The sequence below is a fragment of the Elephantulus edwardii genome, unplaced genomic scaffold, assembly GCF_000299155.1.
Source record: "Elephantulus edwardii isolate Elephantulus edwardi_28Jun2011 unplaced genomic scaffold, EleEdw1.0 scaffold00100, whole genome shotgun sequence".
Classification (NCBI taxonomy): Eukaryota; Metazoa; Chordata; class Mammalia; order Macroscelidea; family Macroscelididae; genus Elephantulus; species Elephantulus edwardii.
Window position 1 is genome coordinate 6,768,085 of NW_006399850.1, and position 23,442 is coordinate 6,791,526.

At 36.8% G+C, this 23,442-nt stretch overlaps 1 protein-coding gene across 1 annotated transcript in view; it reads left to right on the forward strand.

Annotated features, from left to right (window-relative positions):
* The window catches only part of CTAGE5 (CTAGE family, member 5), a 63,023-nt gene that overhangs the window by 31,722 nt on the left and 7,859 nt on the right, over positions 1-23,442 (forward strand). The window contains exons 16-22 of the mRNA XM_006891587.1: positions 2,074-2,175; positions 3,395-3,455; positions 4,699-4,734; positions 6,329-6,396; positions 7,563-7,645; positions 9,440-9,568; positions 16,751-16,897. Coding sequence (XP_006891649.1) covers positions 2,074-2,175; positions 3,395-3,455; positions 4,699-4,734; positions 6,329-6,396; positions 7,563-7,645; positions 9,440-9,568; positions 16,751-16,897 — 626 coding nt within the window. The remainder of the gene's footprint in view (positions 1-2,073; positions 2,176-3,394; positions 3,456-4,698; positions 4,735-6,328; positions 6,397-7,562; positions 7,646-9,439; positions 9,569-16,750; positions 16,898-23,442) is intronic.

The following is a 23,442-nucleotide window of genomic DNA, read 5'->3' on the forward strand; positions in this document are numbered from 1 at the left end:
ATTATTATTATTTTTGTGTGCGTGTACCTCAGGTCTTTGATTTTTGATCTTCATTCATAAATGTTTCATTGCTTTCAACAAACAAGTTGTATCCTCTGCATATTGCAGGCTGTTAATGAATTTTTCTCCAAGTCTCATACTGCACTCTTCACATATCCAGCTTTCAAATTATTTGTTCAGCATGCAGAGTTGATAGTTCCAGTAAAATATTTAATTGAAATTCTTTCTCTTTTGTACAATATGATTTAGATCTATTTTCTGGATGGCTGAACTGGTGGTGTTTTTCATCACTGAAATATAGTGTATTAATAGTATTTTTCCACACTTAATATAGGAGAGTAATGAAATGATAGGAGTTAGAAGCTTGGTGTGCCACTTTAGCTATGGCAAGTGAAATGTGAGTTTAGTCTCAGATCATTCTGTTTTTTTTCACAGTGTCATTTCAGTCATACGGGGTGTCAAAGAATTTCTTGTCATCTTTAATCTGTAGTCTTTAAACATACCTCTCCTTTCTATCCCAAAATCCACTGTAGTTTTGTACTTTTCTTGAGAAAATAACTTGTTACTTATACCACCAGTAAAGTGAGTGACATGGAGAATGCTTTTCAAGCAGTAGTTAAATGTAATTTGTACAATAAAAAGCATTTGCTGCTGCTCTGTAGAATTTTTTTCAGTACTTTATTATGCTCCTTCTCAAAATTTATAGAAGATGGGAGATGGCATCTCTATTTAGAATTCAATGCTTTCAATAACCATTTTTGCATCATAGGGGTTACTAATGATGACTGTATGAAAAACAATGTAGACAATATAGTATAACAACTATCTGGTAGCTCTTGTTGTTATTGTTATGTGCCATCGAATTGCTTGTGAGTCATAGTGACCCTATGTACAACAGCCCTATATACCCTGCTCTATCCTGTGATAATCTTATTGTCTCGGACATACCTACCCCCATTATTCCAGTCACTGAATCAATTCATCTCATCGAGGGTCTTCCTCCCTTGCGCTGTCCATCCAGCCTCCCAAGCATGACGTCCCTCTCCAAGGACTGGTCCCTCTTTGCAACATGTCTAAAGTATGTCACATGTAGCTTCAGAATCATTGCTTCCAAGGAGCAGACTGGTCTCACCCTCTCAGGATGAACCTGTTTGTTCTGCTAGCAGTCCACAGTACATTCAGTACTCTTCTCCAGCACCACAGCTTAAAGTCATTAATTCTCCTTCTATCATCCCTAGTCGTTGTCCAGCTTTCTGATGCATAGTAAGTAATTGCAAAGAACATGGACAGAATCAGTGCACCTTAGTTTCTAGAGTGATACCGTTGCTCTTCAGTACTTTGGAGAGATCTCTGATAGCAGACTTTACAGTGCAATACATCTTTGAAGTTCCTGGCTGCTGGTACCAACAGTACTGATTGTGGAGCCAAGCAAACTGAAGTTGTTAACAATAACAGTGGTCATTTTCTGCTCTTATTCTCTCTGTGCTTTATTTTTCTTTCTGGGAATATTAATAGAACAACTCTTCTGTATGACTGTTGTGATACCTGAGATAATGTATGTAATTGCCCAAGGAGAGTTCTGGCACATTAATGATTGTAGAACTATTATTAAAAGTTCTAGAAAATAGGACTGTTTACTACATTAAATTTTGTGTGGGTTGGGGTTTTTTTTGTTGTTGCTGTTGTAGGGTTTTTTTGTTTGTTTGTTTGCTTGTTTTTATGTTCAGGCCTGAAGGTTTCATTACTGATTTTTCAGTCAGTTTAAAAATGACTGAAACTCATTTAGTCCTGTTGACTAAATGTAAATGCTTGTAAGCAGTTTTAATACTTTTAATACCTTTTTATTATTTTATTTTTATGATAAATTCTTAACAGTAAATTACTATATTAATTGCTTTTAATCTTAAACTCCATGTCAGGAATATTTATGTAGGTATTTTTTCTTTGCATGTGATTTCTTCAGTGGCACTATATAAATAGCCTAAATAGAATAATAACCGTTATAATTTAAAATATGTAACTAAATATTTTATGACATATTTTAGAAGAACTAAAATAACTTTTTGCTTTAAGGAAATTAACTGTAGAAGAAAATTGCCGGTTAGAAAAAGAGGAAAAACTTTGCAAAGCAGATGAAAAGCTCAGTTTTGCTTCTGAAGAATTGGAAATCTATAGGTATCCAATACATTTTTTTCCCTTCTTTTAGGGGTGGGACAATATCCCCAAACAATACTAGAAAAATTACAAACTGAAATGTATTTATATATCCTTATTTTTCATTCAACTGTCTTGCTGTTATGTAATGTGGAAAGGAAAAATGTCTTACTTTCAGTTCAGTTTGTATGATTTTAAATCTCATCTACTAGTTGATCGTAAATATGAACATGTCTGTGTTACGTTTATATCAAGAAAATTATGAATAAGTTGGTAATTTCAAGGTACATTCTTTTTGGTTCAGATAGTAATATATACAATAACACTGAATTCAAGAAGTCTGACACAAAAATAAGAGTGAGCTAGAATTAACATTCTAATGCACTTTTCATAAGACTGGTTAGTCCAGTTTTTACCATAGCTTTATCTTCACTAGATCCAAGGAAAGAATGGAAAATCTAGCAAGGAAATGGGAAATAATTGAACTTGTTATTACTACATTTCCTTTTAGGAAGAGTATAACTCTACCATTGCTATTGAGTCAGAATCCACTCATAGCTGACACTCCAGCAGGTTTTCAGAGGCTAGAACTTGTATGGGAGATGAGCTGCTGAACTAGCAGACAGACTCCACCTCTGGGCTAACAGTATGACTCCTGGCCTACGAGGCCACTTTTTAGTTTTATCCAAAAGGCGAAATTAACCTGGTTAATCTTAGAAAAAGTAGTAAACATTTTGCTTTCCAAAGTTCATTAATTTCCTAGAGTCCCACTATGTTTGTCGACATCTGAATAAATCTTCCCACATGCTTTTTGAAAAAAGCAAACTTACATAACAATCCTTACACGATCTTTGAAGTTGGTAAAACCATGTGTTGGTATTCTTAATGCCTAATGTCAAAATTACTTAAGGTAAAAAAAGTAGATGTTAACTTCTGTTAAGGGTATTTATTACTTTAGTTTTGGAGTTATTTTTCACAGAAACAGAGCGTGTCTCTAATTAATTCTTTTAAAACTTTTATTCTGGTTTACTCACAAATTCTGGATATATTGTTTTTCACACTGAATTTTCCCCATTTCCTGAACCAACCCTATTGTGCGACCCTGTGATTATGCCCCCCCTTAGGTTCTTCTACACGTTTTACTTGTCTGTTTTTCTAGGTCTTACTAATATTCTTAATAGTGAACGTGTGTGGTATCATATCCTAGTGTGTTAATAGATGAATAATTATTTTATCATAGAAAACGGGTCAAAGATCTTGAAGAAGAATTGGAGAGAACTGTCCTATCTTACCAAGCACAGGTGTGTATGTAACATTTAAAAAATGGAATTCATTTTAATAGATATTTTTATTTTAATGCAGCAGTAGAGATCCTTGACTACTTGACCCTTGAGGTATTGCATGTGACTGTGTAATGTTTCCAGAGAGCCAAAGGTTCAACATAAGAGATTTTATTCAGAGTTGCCACGTCTGTTTCTTTGGGAGCATCACATCAATAAATAAATAAATAGTAACACTGGGGTCTCATTCATATTTAGTCAGGCTGAACTTATCTTAATTGGTAACGTCTGCTGCCCTTGATATTCCATATATTGTTGTTGTTGTTGTTATGTGCTGTTGAGTCACTTGCGACTTGTAGCGACCCTATGTACAACAGCCCTAAACCCTGCACTATCCTGTGCCATTTGCACTGCCTCTGACACACCCATCCCGATTACCCCAGTCACCAAATCAGTCCACCTCATAGAGGGTCTTCCCCTCCTGCGCCGTCCCTCCACCCTCCCAAGCATCATGTCCCTCTCCAAGGACCAGTTCCTCCTTACAGCATGTCCAAAGTATGTCAGATGAAGCCCCAGAATCCTTGCCTCCAAGGAGCGGCCTGGTTTAACCCTCTCTAGGATGAATCTGTTTTTTTGGCAGTCCATGGTGTATTCAGTACTTTTCTCCAGCACCACAGCTCAAAGGCATCAATTCTTATTCTATCCTTCCTTGTCATTGTCCAACTCTCTGATGCATGATAATTGATAGCAAAGACCATGGCCTGTATCAGGCACACCTTAGTCTCCAGAGAGACACCATTGCTCTTCAGTACCCTGGAGAGGTCCCTATCACAATACATTTTTTTATTTCCTGGCTACTGGTGCCAAGAGTGTTGACCGTGGAGCCAAGCCGACTAAAGTTGTTAACAATCTCAATCTCTTCACCATCCATCCTGATGCTGCCAATTGGTCCAGTGGTGAGAATCTTTGTCTTCTTGACATTGAGCCTCAATCCATATTGGAGGATACAGTCCTTGACCCTCTGCAGCAGGTGCTTCAGGTCCTCATGAGTTTCAGCAAACAGGGTTGTGTCATCTGCATAAAGCAGATTGTATTTTATATACAGGAAAATCTGCTTTTGAAATATTGATTACTGAACTTCATAGAGCTGGAAAGAGTGGTTTTTTTAATGGATTATGGTCTAAATAATAGTGGTACATGTGACTGTGCTTTTTAATTTAAGAAAAACAGTTTTCAGTAGTATCTTAATGACTTTCTTTTTCAGATTACATCTTATGAAAAGAAAGCACATGATAATTGGGTAAGTGTTAAACTCTTAGACTTCTTCTTTTTTTTTTTTAAATGTGTGTGTACCGTCAAATCAGATCTCACTGGTACAGGAGGAGATTGTCCCCCCTTCCTCGGCAGAGCATCTTAAACTCTTAGACTTCTTAAATTATACTTTTCCTTTTCAGAAAATAAATTGCTCATTTATATTAAGTGAGGAAGTATTTTTTTAAAGTCCATTTTCAATTCTACAAATAGTGAAATGATATTTTCTATGAATTATACTCCACAGGAGAAAGATGGGCACTCCCCTCCCATATGATTTAAAGCCTCTGAAAACCTGTTGGAGGGTCAGCTGTGAGTCAGTTCTGACTCAATGGCAATGAATTGTTCTCTTTGGTGTTCTTTCTGGGGAAGGTGATGTGGTATTCAGACAATCACTGTGTTAGGCCATACGATATTTTTTAAAATGATGTAGATGAGTGAACTACAACAATGCTATAATTTTGATGGTATAATTTTTATTACTTCTAAAAACTACGGTTTGGGACTTATTTACCTTCATATGATAGGCATGTTTGCCCTAGTGGATTGTATATGCTAGTGAAATCTGATGTTTCACAAACTGGAGAAGCCACAGAATGACTCAGAAACATTCATTAGTCCTTACAAGTTTAACCACAAGTATTTGGGATTGTTTTCTGTTCTCCACTTTGATCACAAAATTAAGCTTTGTTTTCTTTGTCCTAGAATGAGACAAAATAATTACTAGAAATGTATAAGAATATAAATGTGAAAGATTTTTAGGATTAGTGCTGTGTACTTATAAAATATGTAATATGTATTGATCATATTATATTGTGTATATAATAATTATAAAAATGACTTGTACCATCACCTGGTGAAACTATTTTAGACCTTTATGGTTTCACAGAAATAAAATAGTTTCACTCCAGAGATGGCTACCTTGTTCCAGTTCCATAGGTGTGTTGCCATCCATAATGATCCTGAGTCTTCATTTTAGTCACTCTAAACTTGAGTCTGAAAGCTCTAGTGGCATAGTTAACAGAAAGTTGTGCTAGTTACGCAAAGGGTATGCTTTCTCACAGTTCAGAGTCCACTCTCACGACAACTTGGGAGAAAGATGGGTGGTCTCCTTCTCTGTGAAGGAATCCCACTAGGGGTCAGCAGTGAATCACTACCTCCTCTGCAGTAATAAGTCCAGAGCCTGGGTACTCCTAACTTTGCTCTTGTCATTTTCATTGGATATTTAAAAAATTTATTATTAGATAATAATGATAATTCCTGGTTTCACATCTAGATGACAGCTGTGATTGTCAGGTACATGATTGACCTCTCTCCTGACTGTTCTTAATTTCTTATTTTCTGGTTACATGAAACTCATTCCCTATTGGCTAGCAGCACAAAATTCTAGATACATGCCACCAGAGCTCTCTTCCATTACTTCAAAAAACAATTCACTTAATTTTTTTCTACATTGAATTTACTGAAATTAGTACTTTCTTATGTGATTGTGATATTTGTCTTCAAACCTTAGGATATGTGTATACTTTTCCCCTTTCATTTCAAGTTTGTCTAAATGTAATTTTTGTTTTGCTTTCTCTAAGTTGAAAGCCCGGAATGTCGAAAGAAACCTCAGTGATTTAAAGAAAGAAAATGCTTACAACAGACAAAAGTAAGTATCTTAGTGGAAACACTTTAGAAAACGGTAATACTAGTTATTACTTTGATTCTTTGCAATTTTGTTAAGAGTAAATTTTTAAAAACTCCACAACTTGCAGTGAATCCAGTTTATCTAGTTGTGACCTGTTAGTTTTATATTTAAACAGAAAAACTGACTGCTGTCAGGTGGTTCTGACTTTGAGTAACCCTCCATCAGGCTGCTGAGGCTGCAGATCTTAAGGGAAGAGATTGCCCATCTTTCTCCCCAGGAACCGGGCGTGGCTTAGAATTGCTGGAGACATGCAGCCTTTCAGTCAGCTGTCCAGCTTGAGTTAATTTTGTACTCAGAATAAGATTTTTTTCTGTTTGAAATATTTGACTTAGGGCACAAAGATGGCACTTAGAACGTTGTTGTTGTTGTTGTTATTATGATGTGCCATCGAGTCGCTTGCAGCTCATAGCGACCCTAGGTACGAGAGCCCTAAACGCCGTTCTATTCTGTGCCAACTGTCTCAAACACACTCATTCCCACCACTCCAGTCACAGAATTGATCCATCTCATCGAGGGTCTTCCTTTCCTGCACCGTCCCTCCACCCTCCCAAACATGATGTCCCCCTCCAAGGACCAGTCCCTCCTTGCATCATGCCCAAAGTATGTCAGATGTAGAACATTAGAATATAATAAAAGTGTACTTAGAACCTTATATAATAGAACAATAAAAATACTTAGAAAAATAGTGAAGAGTGAATGTTTTTATATGAGATTAACCCTCTGTTCATCATGGTAGGTTCACTTTGAATAAATTTTTTTAAACACGCAGCTTCAGTATACATTGTTGTAAATTAAGAGGCTTGAATTGATTCGCTTAGGGATCCCTTCACTTCTAAAATTTGAATCCTATGTTAGAGTGTATTTATCGCTGTCTGATTTTGGAAGGAGAAAGAAAAGAGGATCAAAACCTAAACTAAACATTGCTCATTAGGCATTTATTCTGGAACCTCAGATTAAAAATGGTAGACTATAAAGAGAGATGTTTTAAAATAATTTTAGAGTCTATTTCATTTTTGCCCATAATGAAATAGTGAAGAGTAACCTGTACTTGGTAGTGGCATTTTTCTTGAAATGTGAGTGCCTTCTCTTGGATAAGTAACTTAGAGATGTTTGTTCTTTATTTGCAGATTAACTGAAACTGAGTTTAAATGTGAACTTTTAGAGAAAGATCCTTATGCAGTTGATGTTCCAAATACAACATTTGGCAGAGGTAGTCCTTTTTGTTTTGTTTTGTTAAAAAACCAGCAAAGCACCAAACTCCAACCTTTAAGTTACCTTTATGTATTGTACATGTAGTTTATCTTACTGTAAGTTAACATTATCATTTATAAACATTTTAGATTTTGGAGCCAGGGTTCTAGTCTGAGCTCTCCCTCAAATTCCCAGGGCTCTGTGATGTTTCCCTAGTATTAATAGAATAGTTTAGTGCCTCCTTTTCTCAATTGGATTGGTAAAATGGTTTATATTTACTACCGTGAAAGGCAAAGTGCACTGACTGTTGGACGAATGAACTAGTCAGAGAATGTTAAAAGGAATAACGTTGTGGCTCTTTATTTATTAACTATATGGAATTCGCTTGAATTTTAATGGAAAGTTGAGAATTTAAAAAGTCAATGTAGGAGTATTATTTTTAAAAAGCAGGAAAACATTGGTTTACATTTGAGTGCTTTAATTACCTCTAAAGAGGACCAGTTCTGCGAAAGATATTTAATCGTTCTCTCTAGTCCTTGCTCACAAGCATTTTCAATTTTAGAATTATTAAAATAGTATACATTTTACAAAATAATTAGTTGAGTTGGAGTTAAACTTCTGAGATAGTACAAAGGAACCTATCATTTCTATCCCATTTTCATAATCTTTAAAAGAGATAAAAACTTTGAGAGTCTAATTTCTTTAAAATGAAAATTTATTTCTGTAGTTAAGAAGTATCTGATACTATGAATTTAAAATTTAACAAAATTTGGAGTAGAGGATATTAAACAAAAGGGAATTATCTGAACGTCATACAAGTCTCAAGGAGATAATGATGTTTTGATCTTTTATTATAACTGTTTGAATATTATAAATTACTGTTTTATACAAATAATAGACCTTTTGTGTTGGTTAGCCTACTGCTCCTATCCCTAAGTGCCACTGTGCCAATGTTTTTAAAACTTGTTAAAAAGAAGAAATTTAGTCTAACATGTTTACAGCAATCCCTGTTCTCCAACTTCAGGGATAAAAATAGTGGGCAAACAAATACAGAGGTATGTATTATTTGCGTAAAAAAAAATAGTAAGCTGCACTAAATAAAACTTAACATGTGTAAAAAGTGTTATTTTGGAGGTATTTATGATGAAAACACTGGTTATATTTTAATAAAAATTGTTCTTTGGAAACAATTATTTTGGAATGAGTGAAGTTTGTGAAATGTTAAGACTCTTGATTATATGAATTACGGATAAAGTTATATACCTGATGAATTAGTATATGTAAGTTAATTTATCATTGTTAATGAAACAAAAGTAAAATACTTGAACATATTCTGTGCATTTTTATGCTTTACAAAATCTGGGCTTTACTTCTCTAAGTCATGACCCAACATAACCTGTCTGGCCCAGATTTCAGCTGAGCCCTTCAGTCATTACCAGCTGCATTTATCTGGAAGCAATCTTCCATTAAACACAAAACAAAACAAATCTGATACCCCCAAATCCTTGTGTAACTCCAAAATATCATTAATATCCTATTGCCTAATATAGTATAGTTATTTAAAGTGATAGTTACCAAGAGGATCTGTTTTATTGACTAAAGTGTTCATTTGGTAGTCAAACTCTTAAAAATAGAGGATTCTATTCTTAACTCCATCCAGCCCATTTTAGCAAATGTAAGGCATAGTTAATGTTCAGGGCAAGTTAATGTTTAAAATGGCAATAGGATTGTCTAGTGGTAATGAAATGGAATTCTAAGTACAGTGTAGCTAATGGAAACTATGAATTTAAATATGCTGTTTTAATTATTCCAGAACATTCCCCATATGGTCCCTCACCATTGGGCCGGCCTTCATCTGAAACGAGAGCTTTTCTCTCTCCTCCAACATTGTTGGAGGGTCCACTCAGACTTTCACCCTTGCTACCAGGGGGAGGAGGAAGAGGTATATTGTTTAAACATCTTTATTACTCTAAATTTTTTCCTTTTATCATTTCATCTTAATTTCTTTTCAAAATGATTTGTGAACATACAAGCATTCCTTGAACTTATTATTGCTTCTGTTTTTGGAAAAGGAGTTCTAGGACATTTAATTTTAATAAATATTTCAAAATTGTGTTAGTAGATTAGATTTGATCAAGGACTTGGATTTATATCTTTAAACCATATTTTGGGCTTTTAAAACAATTTCTATACAATATAAATTTTACAAAAATAGATGAAACATAGTGACATAACATAAAATTAAATTGTTATAATGTAGACTTTTAAACCGTTTTTCCCCCCCTCTACTCCATTATCATGATCTTTTTAGAAAATAAAGGGATATTTTTAGAGCCAGAGAATTCAGAAGATCTTTTGTGGGCAGAGTTTTGATACACTTTTCTTAAGTAAGCTTAACTAACACACTGATACTTTTGGAAATGATCCTAAGGTCATCTGTTGTTGCTCCCTTATGTACCTTGTACCTTGGGTAAGTTCTGTAACTCGGGCATGCTTGAGCATTCATTAACTGATGGCCTTGTTAAAGAGTGCCTTTGAAAATGTGATGTGCCATGTGGCTTTTCTCTTTTGAGTGCTTGTATGCTTTCTTGTCAGATTGGTTTAAAGTTTTCATCTGAATAGTGGTTTAATTCAAAGAGAGCTCTACCTATTCCAAATTATCAAAATCGAGTCTTAGTTTTTCCAGCCCCACCTTTGTATTTTTAAGAGCTATTAGCATTCTTAACCAATAAAGAGTGTTCACCTTCATTTTTTTTATCAGTGATTTAACAGATGGAATCTGTGATAGGAATGTATTGAAATTCACCAAACCAAACAAAGCATATCAAAGCTCATACCCAAATGTATATTAGTTGTTTTGTTGTTACGTGCCGTCAAGTCTCCTGTGACACATAGTGACCCTATGTACAACAGCCCCAACAACCCTGCTCTATTCTGTGCCAATCTTCTCTGACACACATGCCCCCATTACTGTAGTCACTGAATCTATGCCATTGAGACTCTTACTTTCTGTGCTGTCCATCCAGCCTCCCAAGCATGACATCCCTCTCCAAGGACTGGTCCCTCCTTGCAACATGTTCAAAGTAGGTCAGACAGTTTTAGAGTCCTTGTCTCCAAGGAGCAGCCTGGTTTACTCATCAAAATAGTCTCTTCAGGAGCCAGTGTACTTGAAGCTAACCATTATTTTAAACAAGACTTTGTTTAGAATTATCTTCAAAGAATATAAAGAAAATCAGTTTCTTAAACCAGTCTTGTGAAAGAATACATAATCTCATTATCTTTTTCATGCTTTCTAATATTTTTAAATTATATTCCATTTAATTTAAAAAAAGAAAGCTGATTGAGACCAAGTTTCATGCACCATAAACTCAAAACTAGCAATCTAATGCCCGACAAGTAAGTGTGTAATTGATTACACTGAAAATGTGAATTACTGGAAGTTGAATAACGTAAGTCAAGGATTGCTTGTAAACGGTTCAATGTTTGAGATAAGAGTAAAAATTACCTTTGATTTCTCCTCTCCTCTTTAAATTACTTTCTTCTCCTACTTACTTTAAGATACAATATGTTTAGATGATTTGCAAAGGTGTTTTACTGTTTATTAGAGATGCTACAGACATTGCAGGTAAGTTATCAGCAAGCAGGTGTTAAAAGATGCTTTGAACTGAAAGAGTGAAGAGTGTTCTTTCTTTTCTTACCTTTTATGTTTGTTTTAAATCATGAAGTTTGATTGAAATGTATTTCAATAAGCTAATGGTAAGAAAGTTTTTTTAAAAGAAATGTAACTTGACCATAACTTGTGGTCTGAGTTAATGGCTTTAACTTCAGCATCTTCAGGTTTAGTTTTTAGCTGTTAGTCTCCTCTGGTTATATATAAGCTGTCAGGACAAAGCCTTTGAATTTCTCCTTTAAGCTCTGTTTCACTCGAGGCAAATTCAGCCTTTCTGGTTCTTGCATATTTCTGAATTGTTTTTGCTTTCCTAACTTAATGTTTATGATCAACTAATCAGTAGAGGGATGTGAAAAGTTTAGGTGACCAGGCCAAAAAAAAAATAAAAATCACTTAACCTCTTGGCTCTTTCAAGGACTAGATGAAAAACTTTTAAAAGATTATATTAAAGGAATGGCTTTGCTGATTTGCACAAGTCATTTCTCTCTTAATGAAGATCCTGAAATGTGCGAAAACATTTTAGAAAAACTTTTATTGAGAAATATTTTTAAAGCTATTCCTTGAAATAGAAAGAAGGATTCGCCATCCACTTCCAAAATAGCAGGTCTCTGAAAAGCCTCTGTACAACAGAACACATGTAGACTAACAGAAAGGGCAACTGAGTTGGAGCTTTCAAGTATGAAAATACAAAGGAAGACACGAGTGATTGGAACATGAAATGTGAGAGCCATGAATGTAGGAATATTAGATATTTGTTAAGGAAGAAATGGAACATATAAATATTGACATACTAGTCATTGGTGAGATGAGATGGATCGGCATGGGGCATTTTGTGTCGGATGATCATATGATATATTACACCGGAGATGAAAAGGTGAGGAAAAATGGGGTTGCTTCCATAGTTAAAAAAGTAATTTCTAGATCCATCTTGAAGTACAGTATTGTGAATGACAGGGTAATATCCATATGCCTAGAAGGAAGTCCAGTAAATACCACTATCATTCAAATATATGTGCCAACAACCAGAGCCAAAGAAGAGGAAATAGAAGATTTCTACCAGCTTTTACAGTTGGTGATCGATCGAACATGCAATCAAAATGCATTGATAATAATGGGTGACTGGGATGCAAAAGTTGGGAACAGAGAAAAAGAATCAGTAGCTGGAAAACATGGGCTCGGTGACAGAAATGGAGCTGGAGATAGAATGATTGAATTTTGTATAATCAATGACTTATTCATTGCAAATACATTTTTAAGAGACATAAATGCAGGTTATATACATGTATTTCATCTGATGGTATGCATAGGAATCAGGTTGAGTACATCTGCGGAAGGAACTGCTGGAGAAGCTCAATATCAGCTGTGAAAACTAGGCCAGGAGCTGACTGAGGAACAGACCACCAACTACTCAAATGCAAGTTCAAACTGAAGCTGGGGAAAATTAAACTGAATCCACAGGAACCAAAATATGACTTTGAGTCTATACCACCTGAATTTCAGAACCATCTCAAGAACAGGTTTGAGGCCTTGAACACTAATGAGCGAAGACCCGATGAGTTACCTGTTGGTCCAAGTATAGGTTTTGCGTTAGCATGACGAAGTGTGATGGGATTCCCGTTCTTCTCAGAATCAGCTACACTGAGCGAAGACCAAATGAGTTGTGGGAGGATATCAAGGGTATCATCCAGGAAGAGTGCAGATGGTCATTACAAAGATAGAGGAGGAAGAAAAGACCAAAATGGATGTCAGAAGAAACTCTGAATATTGCACTGGAGCACAGAAAAGCCAAAGCAGATGGAAGAATTCAAGATACAAAAGAGCTGAACAGAAGATTTCAAAAGGCAGTGCAGGATGACAAAGTAAAATATTAACAATGAAATGTGCAAGGAGCTGGAGTAAAAATCAAAAGGGCCAAACTCAGCATTTCTTAAGCTCAAGGAACTGAAGAACAAATTCAATCCTCGAGTTGCTATAATCAAGGATGCTTTAGGCAGAATATTAAATGATCCAGGAATTATTAAAAGAAGATGGAAGGAATATACTGAGTCACTGTATCAAAAGGAATTGGCAGACACAGAAGAATTTAATGAAACAACATATGAGCCTATGGGAGGAAGGAAGAAGTTCAAGCTGCTTTGAAGGAAATAGCAAAAAGTAAATCCCCAGGAATAGATGGTATACCAATTGACATATTTCAGCTAACGGATGCTCCCCTGGACGTGCTCACCAAGTTGTGTCAAGAAATCTGGAGAATAACCACTTGGCCAACTGGAAGAGATCTATATTTATTCCCATTCCAAAGAAGGGTGGCCCAACAGTGTGTGGAAACTATAGAACAATATCATTGATTTCACATGCAAGCAAGATTCTACTGAAGATTATTCAAAAACAACTGGAACAGCACATCAGCAGAGAACTTCCAGAAGTCCAGGCTGGGTTTAGAATGGGTCGTGGTACTAGGGATATTGTAGCTGATGTTAGGTGGATCTTAGCTGAAAGCAGGGAATACCAGAAGAATGTCTATCTGTGTTTCATTGACTCTGCAAAGGCGTTTGACTGTAGATCATAACAAACTGTGGCTGACTCTGAGAAGAATGGCAGTCCCGGAACACTTGATCATGCTAATGAGAAACCTATACTTGGACCAAGAGGCAGTCATCAGAACAGAGCAAGGGAACACTGCATGGTTCAAAATTGAGAAGGGCGTACGCCAGGGATGCGTCCTATCTCCATACCTTTTCAACCTATATGCAGAGCAGATTATCCGGGAGGCTGGGCTCTATGAGGATAATTGTGGCATCAGGATTGGTGGAAGATCTGTCAACAGTCTGCGTTATGCAGGTGACTCAACTCTGCTTGTTGAAACTGAGGAGGACCTGAAGCGCTTGCTGCATAGGGTCAGGGACTGCAGCCTTCAATATGGATTAATACTCAATGTCAAGAAGACAAAGATTCTCACCACTGGACCAATTGGCAGCATCAGGATGGATGGTGAAGAGATTGAGAATGTCGGTTTGCTTTGCTCCACAGTCAACAGTCTTGGCAACAGCAGCAAGGAAATTAAAAGACGTATTGCAATGGGAAAGTCTGTTAGGGACCTCTCCAAAGTACTGAAGAGCAGTGGTGTCTCTCTGGAGACTAAGGTGCATCTGATACGGGCCATGGTCTTTGCAATCACTTGTTATGTGTCAAAGTTAGACAATGACTAGGGAGGATAGGAGAATTGATGTCTTTGGGATGTGGTGCTGGAGAAGAGTATTGAGGGTACCATGGACTGTTAGGAAAACAAACAGATTCATCCTAGAGAGGATTAAACCAGGCTGCTCCTTGGAGGCAAGGATTCTGAGGCTTTGACATGCTTTGGACATGTAAGGAGTGACAGGTCCTTGAAGAGTGACATCATGCTTGGGAGGGTGGAGGGAAGGCACAGGAATGGAAGGCCCTCTCTGAGGTGCATTGATTCAGTGACTGGGGTAATCGGGATTGGTGTGTCAGAGGCAGTGAGATTGGCACAGGACACAACAGTGTTTAGGATTGTTGTACATAGGGTCGCTATGAGTCGCAAGCGACTCGACAGCACATAACAACATTCCTTGAAAGGATTAAACTTGTATTTTCTGGACAATGTGATTTTGAGAAGACCTCATTCCCCCTTCAATGACAGATAAATGTAGTTACTAGTTTATATTTTTAATTGAATGGTTAAAATTTTTGTATTTTTTCTTTTTAATTTAATATGAGTTTTAAATCAAGTTAATATCCTTTTTGTGGGCATAAGATGGGAACTTTCAAATGATTCACTCATTTTATAATGAAAGGATGCCACATGAAATTATTTTTAAGTGTTTGTTCAAGTAGTTTCAATTCGTGTGTTTGCAACTCTTGCTTTAAACTTGTCTTCAGAACTATGAATTCTCTTTCTGAGGTGAATTTGAGACTTACAAATTGATTACAAGTAGAGTCAGATTAAGCTAGTCATTACACAGTTTCTGATCATATTAGTTAAAACTATTTTGGACAGAAGTCTAGAGTTATGAGACTCAGTTTACTGTGTAATGTTTTTGCTAATCTGAGGATATTTTCCAAAGCTATGAAAAATATAGTAGAATTACCAAAATAGGTGTAAAGCGTCTAGCATGTGTTTTTTAAAGGAATTACTCTTATTTAGATATAGGTTATTGGAATATTAGTGTAACATCAAGTAATTATAAAATGAGGCACATCTGGTAGAGAAATCTTTACACTGCAATTTACTTTTTTAATTTTTCAGACAGTATTTATGGTTTACCGTTTAATTGACTTCTATCTTTAAACTTAGTTGATTTTTTTGGTCTGTTTTACTTTATTTTTTTAGGCAGGTAATCAATGATTGAGATAACATTTAAAAGTGAAATATTTAGGTTATTGTGCAGAACAGATTATCCGTGAGGCTGGGCTCTATGAGGAGAAATGTGGGGTCAAGATTGGTGGACGAATTATCAACAATCTGCGTTATGCGGATGACACAACTGTGCTTGCTGAAACTGAGGAGGACCTGAAGCACCTGGTGCAGAGTGTCAAGGACTGCAGCCTACAATATGGATTGAGGCTCAGTGTCAAGAAGACAAAGATTTTCACCACTGGACCAACTGGCAGCATCAGGATGGATGGTGAAGAGATTGAGATTGTACACAGCTTTAGTTTGCTTGGCTCCATAGTCAACAGTCTTGGCACCAGCAGCCAGGAAATTAAAAGGCGCATTGCCACGGGAAAGTCGGCTGTTAGGGACCTCTCCAAAGTACTGAAGAGCAATGGTGTCTCTCTGGAGACTAAGGTGCGTCTGATACAGGCCATGGTCTTCGCAATCACCTGTTATGCATCAGAGAGTTGGACAATGACCAAGGAGGATAGAAGAATTGATGCCTTTGAGCTGTGGTGCTGGAGAAGAGTATTGAGAATACCATGGACTACTAGGAAAACAAATAGATTTGTCCTGGAGAGGGTTAAACCGGGTGGCTCCTTGGAGGCAAGGATTCTGAGGCTCCATCTAACTTACTTTGGACATGTAGTGAGGAGAGACCAGTCCTTAGAGAGGGACATCATGCTTGGGAGGGTGGAGGGACAGCACAGGAGGAGGTGGATTGATTCAGTGACTGGTATAATTGGGATGGGAGTGTCAGAGACAGTGCGATTGGCACAGGACAGAGCGGAGTTTAGGGCTGTTGTACATAGGGTCGCTATGAGTCGCAGGCGACTCGACGGCACATAACAACAACAACAATTGTTCATTAATGTACTTCATAGAATTTTTTCCCCTTGGTTGTTCTAGAAATGGTTTTGGTAGGGTAGAGGCATAATCCATGATTAAGGGACCACTTTGTTTTCAGTCTTTGGATATGTCTGGTTTTATTTGTCTAATCTCAAAATAATTAATTTTCTAGATATAACAGAATTATATTCTTTTTCTTTGTCTAGGTTCAAGAGGACCAGGGAATATTGTGAACCAACAGGATAATACTGAAAAAGGAGAATCACGCCATGATCCTCATAGAGCACTTTCTGATACTGGTTCTCTGTCACCTCCTTGGGAACCTGATCGTAGGAGGATGATCCCTCTCTCAGGTAGATGTGTAAGGAGTGTATTTGAAAAGTAACCAGTGTGTAGAACATATAGGAAAAGCAGAAAAGAGAAATGTGTGTCCTGTGAGAAGATAAACATGTCACGTTGCTGCTGTGTGCCATTCATTCAGTTGATTCTAACTCATCCAATATGACACATACAAGAAAACACAAATTTACATATGAAATGTTAGAAATGTTTTAAATCTAACATTCCTTTTTACTCATTTGTAGTAAAAATATGGCCCTTGTCTAAAGGAGTTTTATTAAGATTTTTTACAGATATCATGTATCTCGGTCTTTAACAGAGGACCATTTTCTTCCCCCCCCCCCCAGTATATTTATTTACTTATTTTTTCCTTGTTGTGTATTGTCGAATCAGATTTCACTGGCACAGGAGGAGATTGCTCCTACTTCAGTAGAGCATCTGGTGGATTTGAACCGTGAGCCTTTGGATTGCAATGCAGCTTCTTTACCACTAGGCCACCATAGGACCTAAGGACCTTTTTCTAAAAAAAAAAAAATACTACCACTAGAAGAAATCTCTGTTACTTGCTTTACCTGTGTCCCAAATATATAATTCAGTGTGTAGTGGATTACAAACTTGAATAACCCTCAGACACCACCTAAAGAACTTGAAACAAAATAATTAAGTCATATCTCAGACAAGGCTTTCTGATCATGAATTTTTAAAGTGAAACACTCATTGATGAAGAAATTCCTTACGTGATTCTGAGAATTAACTAAATTTTAAAACTAGTAGTCTAACCAAAGTCCTCCTTTTATGGTCAAAGAGTTAAACTGATATTCTTAAGATAAAACCGTTTTCTAGGAAAAAGCTAAGACTAGAACTTAGATTCTCACTCTCGGGTCCTAGACCATTGCTATTTCCATGATGAATGTAATTTAGTTTTTTTAGTTATGAATTTGTTGTGTTCTTCTATAAAGTTAGTAAATATTTTATGTATCATGTAAGAATTACTTGAAACTCTTGATTTTCAGACCTTTCAGTATTGCCCCACAGATCCATGAGTGTTTTCTTTTTTTCTCCATTTAAAAAGTCTTTGTAGTTGTGCAGTTTTTACTGATGTGTTTTCAAGTATGTTTACTTTTCCCTGTCATCTTCATTCAGCTATTAAGCCCACTCAGTAAATGTTTTTAGATATTTTAATCTTTCAGTTGTAGACTTTTCACTTGGTTCTTTTTAAATCATTTGAATCCACTGCTGAGATTTCTTTTTTTTTTTATGTGTCATAAACCATTTTAAAATCTTATTAAGCAGAGTGTAATAATAGTAGTTTAAAATTATTACTTCATGATTCCAATATCTGGTTTATCTTGAGGTTAGTCTCTTTCATTTTCCCCTCTAAGAATGCAATTTTACTGTTTCTTAATGTATTGAGTAATTCTGGATTATATCTTGGGCATTGTGTAAATTGTGAAATCTTTTGAATTCCTCTGAAGAGTGTTACTGGTTTTGCTTTAGAAGACAATTACATTAAGAAGGTTTCAAAATGTAAGCACTCTTTTGTGGCTCAAATACTAATTATAGACGTAACTCATACTGAAGTTGACTTCACACATGTGTATCTCGAGGTCAGCCTTAGAGGTGGATAGTTATTCACAAAAATGAGTTCCCTGAGTGAAATAGCTCAGTTACAAAAGGGCAAATACTGCATAGTGCCACTGTTGTAAAACGGGACCAACATTGGGGTTTGGGGGAGAGCGAGAAAGAGGGGATAAATGATATATACTGCATTGAAACAGATGAGGGAGAGAACTGTTTAAAAGGGGTATATTTCTGTCATGACAGGAGTCCAGAACGAAGGCTGCATAGTGGAGAGGACTTGGAGGGATTGTATAACAATGAAAGAATTTTTCTTTTACTTTTCAAAGAAAAGAGCAAACTGAGGGGAGGGGTGGGCAGAGAGAAAAGTGCAACAATGAATGAATGGGAATCCAAAGTCTCTGTAAACTTTCATTAAAATGAATAATAAAAAAAACCAAACCAAACAAACAAATTAATTAAAAAAAATTGGTACATACACAATAAAGTAATAGGGCAGCAAGCAAAAAAAAAAAAAATTGGGTTCCACTCTGTTTCTCATTTTCTCTTACTGAGATTCCCCACAGCTGCTCCATGTCTTTGTATATTTTGTTCCTTAGCTAGAAATATGGGTTATACTCTGTTGGATATTTAACTGTTTGCTTTTGTTACACTTGAAATGTAGTTTAAAGGTAAACCACAAAAGTGGGAAACGCAACGCAATATTAACCTTTTCCCCAAGTTTCTACTCATCTCACAAATCTGTCTCCTTTTGGTTCATGGTTTAGAACCTTAAGGTAGTTATTTTTTGTACTGCTTAGAGCTCATAGTTACCATCTTGACAAAGTCAGTCTGTTATTCTGCCATACTAGAAGTGGAACCTGATAACCGTAATTTTCAAAGCATAACTGAAGTCCAAATTTATGATTTTCTAAATTGACAGATATTTATAGAAGGGAAAAAAGTCTCTGTTCTCTAGAGAGAAAGGGTTTAGATACAATTCTTGATCTGTTTTCTTTGATAGGGGTCACAGGTACCAACTATATTGTCAGTGTGGTTAGGTGCCATTGAGAAGGCTGTGACTCCTAGTGATCCTATAAACACCAGATATGAATCCTCTCTTCATCTTCTCTGATATACTTGAGCCCATTATTCAGGCATCTTATTGAGAATTGCCCTCTCTTTCACTGACCTTCTACCTTTCCAAGCATGATGTCTTTTTCCAAGGATTGGCCCCTCTTAACAACATGCCTGGAGAATGTAAGATGAAGTTTCACAATCCTTGCTTCTAAGGAGTGCACCCTGATTGCATTTTGGAGACACAGCAAAAGGAATTGTTGGATACTAGTCTAAATTTTATTACTGAGTAGGGTATGATGGATTTTGAAGCTATCTATGTTAGAGAAATGCTGGCAAATACCTTACTCATATTGTACACTATAAATTTAAAAGTAATTCTGTGTTTGCCTTTGGTACATCTCCACCTCATCTAAATAGTTACTGGAAAGGCTTCCAGGTAGGTTCTTTCAGTGTATATTGTTGTTGTTGCTGTTGTTATGTGCTGTCGAGTCGCATGCAACACATAGCAACTCTACATACAACACCCAGCTCTATTCTGAGCCAAACTTATTGTTTCTGAAACACCTACTCCCATTGTCCCAATCACTGAATCAATCCATCTCATCGAGGATCTTCCTCTCTTATGCTGCCCCTTCACCCTCCCAAGCATGATGTCTGATCCCTCCTTGAAACATGCTCGAAGTATGTGAGACTCCAAATCCGTGACTCCAAGGAGCAGCTTGGTTTCACCTTCTCTAGGAACAACCTGTTTGTTCTCCTGGCAGTCCATGGTATATTACTCTTCTCCAGCACTTAGCTCAAAAGCATCAATTCTCCTATCATCTCTAGTCATTGTCCAGCCCTCCGATGCATAGCAAGTAATTGCGAAGACCATGGCCTGGATTAGGCACATCTTAGTCTCCAATCTGGCATCATTGCTCTTCAGTACTCTGGAAAGATTCCCTAACAGCAGACTTTTCCAATTCAGTTTGCCTTTTCCTGGCTGCTGGTGCCAACAGTGTTGATTGTGGAGCCAATCAAACTGAAACTGTTAACAATCTTAATCTCTTCATTGTCTCATGAAGCTGCCAATCAGCCCAGTAGTGAGAAGATTTGTTTTCTTGATGTTGAGCTTCAATCTGTATTGAAGGCTGCAGTCCTTGACCTTCTGCAAGTGTTTAAGCAAGTGTTTCAGGTCGTCCTCAGTTTAAGTAAGCAGGGTTGTTTCATTTGCATAACACAGATTGTTGATGGGTTTACCTCCAATCCTGATGTCACATTTTTTCCTCATACAGCCCAGCCTCCCGGATGATCTGTTCTGCATATAGATTGAAAAGGTATGGAGATAGAACATATCCCTGGTGTACACCATATCTGATTTTGACCCATACAGTGTTACCTTGCTCTGTTCTGACGACTGCCTCCTGGTCCAAATATAGTTTTTGCATAAGAACAATCAAATGTTCTGGGATTTCCATTTTTCTCAGTGTTGGCCACAGTTTGTTGTGATCCACACAGTCATATACCTTTACGTAGTCAATGAAACGCAGATAGATATTCCGCTATTACTCTCTGCTTTCAGCCAAGATCCATCTAACATTAACTATAATATCCCCAGTATCTTGGCTTCTTCTAAACCCAGTTTATTCATATGCAAGTTCAAGCTGAAGCTAAAGAAAATGAAATCAAATCCACAGGAACCACAATTTGATCTTGAGTCTATCCCACTTGAATTTCAAAACCATCTCAGGAACAGGTTTGAGGCCTTGAATGAGCGAAGACCAGATGAGCTGTGGGAGGATATTAAGTATATCATCCATGAAGAATGTAAAGGGTGATTACAAAGACAGAGGAGGAAGAAAAGACCAAAATGGATGTCAGAAGAGATTCTGACTATTGCACTAGAACGCTGAGAAGCCAAAGTAAAGGGAAGAAATAAAGAAATTAAGGAGTTGAACAGAGGATTTCAAAAGGCAGCACAGGAAGACAAAGTAAAGTATTATAATGAAATGTATAAAGAGCTGGAGTCAGAAAATCAAAAGGGCCAAACTCGCTCAGCATTTCCAAAGCTGAAAGAACTGGAGAGCAAATTCAAGCCTCGAATTTCAGTACTGAAAGATGTTTTAGGCAGAATATTAAATGATCCAAAGCATTAAAAGAAGGCGAAAGGAATATACAGCCATTGTACTAAAAGGAGTTGGCGGACACAAAATAATTTAATGAAACAACGTACAAACAAGATCCTGTGGTGATGAAGGAGGAAGTTCATACTTCTCTGAAGGAATTGGCAAAAAATAAGGATCCAGGAATTGACGACATACCAGTTGATATATTTCAACAAACATATGCTGCCCTGGATGTGCTCACCAAGTTGTGCCAAGAAATCTGGAGGATAACCACTTGGCCAACTGACGACAAGAGATCTATATTTGTTCCCATTCCAAAGAAAGGTGATCTGACAGAGTGTGGAAATGGTTAAAAAGTATCATTAATATCACATGCAAGCAAGAGTCTGCTGAAAATTATCAAAAAAACAACTAGTGTGTATTACATTTAACTAATTAGTAAGAGCATTGAAAAAGAAATGAGCCCATGTTTTTATGTTCATTTTCTGTGGACTCATGAGAGCAAATAATTTTGTCTTTGATTCTCTTGGTACATCTAGTATATGGGCTTCTGTAAAATAGAGATGCTAATATAGAACAGCACCTTGTATACACACACATGCTGTTATTTTAGTTTGGATTTTTGATACTCATGAAGAGTTCTGCTTCCTACTAAAAGGAATTATCCCTAAGATTTTACTTCAATTTTAAAATACTTGTTATGTTAAAAATAATCTAGTAACTGACATAAATTAAGCACTGGATTTCTTATGGATTCTGTACTTGAGATCTATTTTCATTTGATCCTAGTAAGCATACTTGGTAACTTTGTGTTAAGGAGATCTTGGTGGTCTCTTTATGCTTAGCAGAAATTTTTCAAGTTTCTATTGATTCAAGGATGAATTGGCAGAATAATTGTAATTGGTCTATAATTCTTGATTTCCTGGCTGCTGTTACCAAGAGTGTTGATTGTGGAGCCAAGTAAACTAAAACTGTTAACGTATCTCAATCTCTTCACCATCCATAGTGATGCTGCTAATTGGCCCAGTGGTGAGAATCTTTATCTTGTTGAGCTTCAATCCATAAGGAGGCTGCAGTCCTTGACCTTCTGTAGCAAGCGCTTCAGGTCCTCCTCAGTTTCAGCAAGCAGGGTTTTGTCATCTGCATAACGCAGATTGTTGATGATTCTTCCACCAATCCTGATGCCACATTCCTCCTCGTACAGCCCAGTGTCTCGGATGATCTGTTCTCCATATAGATTGAAAAGGTATGGAGACAGAATACATCCCTGACGAACCCCCTTCTTGACTTTGAACCATGTAGTGTCTCCTTGCTCTGTTCTGACAACTGCCTCTTGGTCCAAGTATAGGTTTCGCATTAGCACTATCAAATGTTCTGGGATTCCCATTCTTCTCAGAGTCAGCCACAGCTTGTTATGATCCACACAGTCAAAAGCCTTTGCATAGTCAGTGAAGCACAGCTAGACATTCTTCTGGTATTCTCTGCTTTCTGCCAAGATCTATCTTACATTAGCTATAATATAATATCCCTAGTACCATGACCTCTTCTAAATCCAGCCTGCACATCTGGCAGTTCTCTGTTGACATATTGTTCCAAATGTTTCTGGATAATTTTCAGCAGAATCTTGCTTGAATATGATATTAATGATGATTTTCTCACTCTGTTGGGTCACCTTTCTTTGGAATGGGAACAAATATCGATCTTTTCCAATCAGTCAGCCAGCTGGCTGTCCTCCAGATTTCTTGGCACAACTTAGTGAGCACATCCAGGGCAGTGTCTGTTTGTTGAAATATGTCAATTGATATGCCATCAACTCC